Source organism: Brassica oleracea, chromosome C3 (assembly GCF_000695525.1).
Source record: "Brassica oleracea var. oleracea cultivar TO1000 chromosome C3, BOL, whole genome shotgun sequence".
NCBI classification, from domain to species: domain Eukaryota; kingdom Viridiplantae; phylum Streptophyta; class Magnoliopsida; order Brassicales; family Brassicaceae; genus Brassica; species Brassica oleracea.
The window spans coordinates 32,457,607-32,464,558 of record NC_027750.1 but is presented as its reverse complement, the minus strand read 5'-3'; the positions used below and the strand labels follow the sequence as shown (position 1 = coordinate 32,464,558).

At 39.7% G+C, this 6,952-nt stretch overlaps 1 protein-coding gene across 1 annotated transcript; it reads right to left on the bottom strand.

Annotated features, from left to right (window-relative positions):
* Positions 1–4,811: 4,811 nt before the first annotated feature.
* Positions 4,812–6,534, bottom strand: LOC106328218 (classical arabinogalactan protein 9-like). The gene is made up of 2 exons (XM_013766616.1): positions 5,817–6,534; positions 4,812–5,102 (listed from the first exon to the last, which is right to left on the bottom strand). Exons 1-2 carry the CDS (start codon positions 6,321–6,323, stop codon positions 5,037–5,039), a joined length of 573 nt encoding a protein of 190 aa, XP_013622070.1. The 5' UTR covers positions 6,324–6,534; the 3' UTR covers positions 4,812–5,036.
* Positions 6,535–6,952: the final 418 nt, after the last annotated feature.

Here is a 6,952-nt window from a genome sequence, read left to right as displayed (position 1 = left end):
GGCGGGTTTTCCTAGTATTATATATTATTTATGAGAAAATGTTTTCAATTCTCATTCATAGTTGTTTTGCCGTCTTTATTTTAAGAAATTGAAATTTTATATGTTGTGATTAATTGAGTGATGACATGTTATATGTTTAATTTGATTTTCAACAGTGCAGATTTTATCTCGTCCATATGTTCTAAATCATCGATGATATCACCTCTCTTTTGTCACCGGTAACTTAAAAAAAGAAAGGGTACTACCACACAAATCTTGATTTTATCTCGTCCATATGTTCTAAATCATCGATGATATCACCTCTCTTTTGTCACCGGTAACTTAAAAAAAGAAAGGGTACTACCACACAAATCTTGTGAAAGTTTGTCGTGGATTTAATTATGTCAAAATCAGTGTTATATTCTTTATTTCTGATGAAAATTTGGTTAGTTTGCAAATTAACCCTTACACTTATACACACTTGACAACAAAATATGCAAATCCTAGATTGTCTTTCACATTCCTATTGTAAATTTCAATATGTTTCATTGATGTATTCCTTCTTGTCCGCTAAATTTACACAAACGATTAATATAGGGAAAATACATTGATTTGGGTGGCTAAAGTTTACGTTTAGGGAAGATCGAATGGGATCCAAATCGAATTTGATTTTTCCGATTAGGTCGAAAAGTGTGATGTTGTCTTATTGGAGAGACTCAATAGCTAGCTGTGGAGAATATATGTTATTTAATTGACGAAATATACATGAATTTGTACAAAATAGTGTTTGATCATGCATGTCAGGTGACTAAATGACGTGATGATGGATGGGTAATGGACCCATTGAATCGAGATATTGGATGGAGTGTGGTATATGGTTAATATGATAACAAGCAGAGACTAGTGTAATTATGAAATAGCTAATCATGACATGAGTAAAGAGTAATTCTTTGTGTAAATCATACTTTAAATTTCTCTATTAGCAATTTACCAAAACTACGCAACCAACAGAAAATGCTGGTTTTTGAAAAATTGTATTTGTTTAAATAGTAATTGTAATTGAATAAAATAAAATAATAATTGTTTAAACCGGATATAGAAATGGTTAAACATTGTTCTTTTCATTTAGAACTAATAGATATAGTTGTGTATTGAGGCGAATAGGATGTTAACCAGATACATAAATCTAATTATATATACTGGCCAGAGACCATCAGATTTAATGTAGAGATGTTGCATCACATCTTAGTCGACGTGTTGTGCCAAAGCTTAGAGATCGATAAGCGCCTATGAGTGATGCTTGTGGACATTAATCCTCTATGTGAGGAAGCCTGTATTGTGGTGGAGGGAAGGGGATGAGCACTTATCTCGTAACTCGGATCCTTATTTGTTCTTTGGACGCTTTAGGTGTCGTGCTTGTTTCATTTTAAGATCACATATCTTACTGATTGATTTTCTTGTTATTCATCCCTCTTTCTTCTCTATTTCAGATGAGATTGACGAGTATATGATATTTGAATGGATTGATTCTAATTCTTTATATGCCAAAAATGATGGTTAAATACTGTTTCTTGATCTTCAGAACAGAAAACACAAGTTCGCCCTAGAGATTTTTTCTCTCTGGTACACCACCCAAGACGCCGTCGTCTCCGTCGGATCTCCATGGATTCACACTGCAAGGTCTTCTCCGTCGTCGCCTCCATCCGAAACTCCCATTAAGAAGCTATGCTTCTCCTCGTCGGGACTCCACCTAGGATGACCCGAAGCGTTTCTCGGAGAGGTGAAGAACTATTGAAAGCTCAAAGGTCGAGCCTGTACCTTGCCTCTGCCTCTCACACGCCTAGCTCGTTGCCTCCGGTGATAACTCGCCGTTCCAATGTCTTAGATTCTGCTTGCGTTTCAGTGACGAAGAGCCCTCCTGTACTACCCTCGAAACCAGAACCTCCGGATCTGTTTCCGGTGGAACAGATAGAACCGTTGCTTGAAACCTTCCTTCCGCCAGATCCGCCTCTGCCAGATCTGCCGTTTAAAGCTCCCTCTCCGTCAGAACCACCAGACCCTCCTCTTAAGATCCTTCTCCTATGTGCTCTCCGGAACCTCCAGATCCTCCAGATGTTGTATCTCTCATCGCTCCTCTGCGTTTCTTCGACACCTCCTCCAGACCATCTCCTCAAGCTTTTTTCCAGATTTCAACTCTAAAGCCTCCATGTAGGATAGCGACCAAGAGTGGAGGCGGTGGTGGTGCTCCTATGTCCGCAAGTGACACTTTCTTCGCCTGCGGGCTTCTATCTCCTGTGGTATACAGTTCTCTATTTGGATGTTTTGACTGGCCTTTAATCAGTTCTTGTTTCGACCTTCTTATCACTCCTCCTTGTAAGGTCATTCATGTACATCTTAGCTCTTTCTTTTCCACTTATTCTCCTATTGTAGAATGGTTTAGACAGCTATTTGTGTGGGTGACATTGGAATTTAGGTTCATGACTTTAGTCGGTGATATACCGATGGGCTTAGTTTTATTTGGTCTTACTCTTGCGACCTCTAGTAGTGTTTTTATCACCTTGGCGCGATCGTCTGCAGTATGCAGTTCTCTTACAGGTTTTATTCCGGGTGTTGGTGTTATGTTCGTGTATCTCTCTTCTTGGTGGCAGGTAAAAGAGAAATTCATCTTCATCTTTAGCCCTATGAATATGGATGTTGCGGTTTATGATTTCCCGCTTGTCCCTCGTTTGAATCAGTCTTCTTTCCTAATATTTCCTCCTATATGGAGTGAATTGGATGAACAAGCTTCGTTGGTATTGCAAGGATCTTCCTCCCATCGAATGCTCTTCTTTGCGTCTGGTGGAGTGTGTGTGGTCCTACGGGTTACACTAGATGCGATCTTTGAAGTAGCTTATAACGTTGTTGTGATACTATTTCATATGGTTTCTCTTTGTGATTTGTATCACCATTCTATCTTTTATGTTCTTGTTGTTGTTGTCTGTTTGGTTGTCAATAACCTCTTTGTACCCTCTTTTATTGGAGCGTAAACATTTTTAATATCAATGCAAGTATGGTTTAATCAAAAAAAAAGACTGTTTCGTGTAGCCAAACTCAGGATCCGAAGAGAAAGGCATGACCCTCCATTTTTTAGACCGCATTATCTCTGAATTGTTTGTTTCGAATGCCTTTAACAATGTTTTCCTAGGACAAAACATTCCCAGCCCTTCCTTTTCTTCTCAACTGCTGAATTAGGTATTTAACACAAGTTTCCCCTGACATAACAATGAAAAGCTTCACCTTTTTCTGAAGTCTCTTTGTGATGCCTTTAGCCCTTGAGCACCAGGTATCAGACCCAGCTATCGGTGCCTCTTCTAACAATGGATTTTTCACCATGGAGCTTGCTGGGACGCTATCTTTATGAAACTCTTTATTCCCTTTAGTAGGTAACTTGCAGAGCTTCATTCGTCATTGGATCAACAGAAATTGCGATCACAAGACCTTTTTCACTAACAGATCAGCTACAGTAGCGATCTCAGTAACATATGTAGGGTCAGATGTATCTAAACAGACATCATCTGAGACAGAGAGAGCATCAGGAACAGGGGTAAATTGTTGAGCATCCAAATCAAGAGGCACATTGTTATTCCAAAGTACAGATGCAAATCAATCTAACGTACTCAATACGTTTGAGCTTATAAACTTTTATAAATTTTACTCGATTTATAAACACTTATAAAAAGTTACGAGATAATTATGTTTCTTCTTCTCGCAACTTAGCCGATTGTGGTTTGATAGAGGCTTACCTAAGCAATCTCCTAAGACAGAATTTCGCCCCTACAATGGTGTGTGTAGTTTCATAGGCGTCTATCTTGAGGATACAACTATCGATCTCTGTACAACACACCCGTACCGAGACCGTAGCAAACTTTACTTTGAGTTTTCCTTCAGAAACTTGTTATGGGAAAGAAGAAGATTAAATCCAATTGATTCTCAGTAATCTTCTCTCTTCTCTCTTTTTTCTCCTCCTGTTCTCGTATTGCACTTGGTCACTTTATATAATGATTCAAGTGGTGCCTTTAATCAACGCATACGTTAACTCAATCGGTGTCTTTTAATCAACGCGTATGTTGACTCATAACCGACACGTTTTGTCTGAAACGTTGCTTCCTTTAATTAATTAAAGTCCAACACGCATATTTTGTTGAACGGTAGCAGGGTTAGACTGTTGAGCATCCAAAACGAGTGGCATCGCCTTAGCTGGAGCATCCAAAGCAGGTCGGACTTCACCAGCCAAAGCTTCTACAGCTATGTACTTATGTTTTAAACTAACAAGCCAAACTCACGGTGTTAGTGTTGAGGCGCTTGGTATGTACTTCGGAGTTGATTCATAGTGAATTACTGAAAGTGAGTTCAACCAAATTAGGGAGTTTCATATTAAGATTCCGAAACTCTATACATCTTTGCTTTGTCAATTTTATTACTTCCCTCTCTTATTTTTTTTCTCTTGTGCTTTGTTTCTCTTTGTAGCAATCGTGCAATCAATCGTTTGTTAACCAAGTCCCCTGCAAGATGTTTGACATTAGGCTTGGTTCACTCGATGAATGCAAACTTCTTAACACGTTCCATAAACAAAAACGTGTAGCTTTTGAATTCAAAAGCGTTTATACCAGCAAAACAGCAAACTGCTTTGTTTAGAGATTGACAAGAAAGTCCACCCTTTTCAATATTTCAGTTTTTTGTTTGTTTGTGTTTTCTTCCTTTTCCAGGTTTTTGATTGGCCACTAGTTTAGTAGTATGTGTTTGCGTTTGAATCCCAGTCAGAAGCAGATATATAAGAAATGGTAGACATGGGAGAATGCAATTTAGTACACTAATAATCAAATAGAATGAGAAGGGAAGAAGCCACAAAATATCTCCAAACGAAATATATCCTGATATCTCCATCTCAACTCCTCAATAATATCCTCTCCAAAAGATAATAATCCAAAAGAATACGGTTCCGAAAGTAATAACAATGGAACAAACAAACATCAACATGAAAACAAATGCAAGGAACACCGAGCGAAAGGCTCCCACGCTTAGATCATAAACCAAACGAGAACAGATCCAAGTACCAAGCTTGAAACTGTCTTGCTTGCTCCATTCTGCAAAAATACAAATACAAAAGAGATTGGATCAGCAATTCATTTTTATTGGTTACAGAAGCATCTTTATAATATGATTTTATTAGTCCATCATAATTAAATTTTAAATGGGAGTTTTAATGGCATTTATTAATCCGGGTTATCGTTTGAAAAGTTTCTAAAATATAGTGGTCCTAGCATAAAGTAATACTGCAGACTTCGGAGAATTCCGTCATTCATGCAATGCTTTTGGACTATTTTATGACTAAAACTCTATTTTATGACTAAAGACTAAGGCTTTGAATGTAAAGTAAATCTAGATCCACTTTTTTGTCAAAAGCAAGATCTGCCTTTAAGATCAACACGTGGAAGTTATTTATTGTTCACGTTCATACTGACAAAGCTAACGTGACTCTGCACGCCACGCGCCCACGGCTCGAGTTCGAAGATCTCGAGACAGATGCAGTAGCACTGTCGGAAAATCGGCAAATACGATACGGGCGCAGATTAACATATCTTCCTAAATTGCGCTTGCAACTGCTCACTTTATAACATATAGGATTCTTCTGCTAAATTGCGCTAATCATAATTTTCAAGAGTCAAGACTAGTTTCAGATCTAATCAGTGATCAACTATTGCAAGCATAAACTCAGTGATTTTTCAAAGTCAAAAACATCTCAGATCTGAAACACATTGTACCAGATCCAAGTCAAATGAGAAGAAAAGTTTACGGACCTGGTCATTCGAATCTGTGGAAGGTCCTGGCCCTTCGACGCTCGGTCCAGGGCCATCAGTCGCCGGGAGAGGCGGGCTAGACGACGGAGATGTAGAGGGAGCTTCTGGCGTCGTAGGAGCAAGAGCTGGAACCTGAGCGGGAGGAGATGCAAGAGGAGCTGGAGGAGGAGTTGCTGGAGGAGGAGATGCGACGGGTGGAGGAGTTGCTGGTGGAGGAGAAGCGACGGGAGGGGGAGTTGCTGGAGGAGGAGTTGCCACTGGAGGAGGAGTGGCCGGAGGAGGAGAAGCAACTGGAGGAGGAGTAGCAGGAGGAGGAGCGGTGGTGGCTGGAGGAGGAGAAGTTGTGACTGGTGGAGGAGCTGAGACAGGAGGAGGAGTGGCTGCTGGCGGGGGGGTTGTTGTGGTGGGTGGTGCTGGTGTGGTGGTTGGTGGTGACGACGGAGCTTGACCTCCGACGCCGGCGATGAGGACGATGCAGATCGCAACAATGGCAAATCGCCTAGCCATTTTGTTTTGTTTCTTGTGTGAAGCGCACTCTCTAAGTGATGGTTCAGTGTAAAGAAAATGTAAAAGGAGGAAAGTGAAGGAATTATTTATATAGGAGAAGTGGAATCACATCGAAACGCAGATACATAGCGTCGTATTGAAGCTGTGTTTAGTGTATAATACAACCCATGATGCCATGTGAGAGTTGGCGGTGCTAGTAGTCAGTTGACACGTTGGCGAGTGTGTACCAACAAATTATGATGGGACGTGAATGAGTTGTATTTATTGACATAAAGCTTAGAAGTTACTCTTAGCTAAGGTGCTTTAAGTAAGTGATAAACAAAAACATTCTGGATCTCACCGAATACATAATTATGGAAAACACCAAACAAACTTTAGAAAATGTCAACAGTGGGACAGAAATAGGTGGCGAATTTGGTAAATAATAACCAAAAACCGTGTGCTACAGTTGTTTGGTACCACCAGAGTTGGTAGACGATCCTTCATGCGGATCACGGTCAGAAATTAAGTTTTATCATCTACAAGACTACAACAAAAACGAATGTTTTAAAATGACAAAAATGTCAATTTTACAAATTTTGGAATTAGTATCTATCTCAGACAAATTTTTATTTTGGTGACTAGAAGGT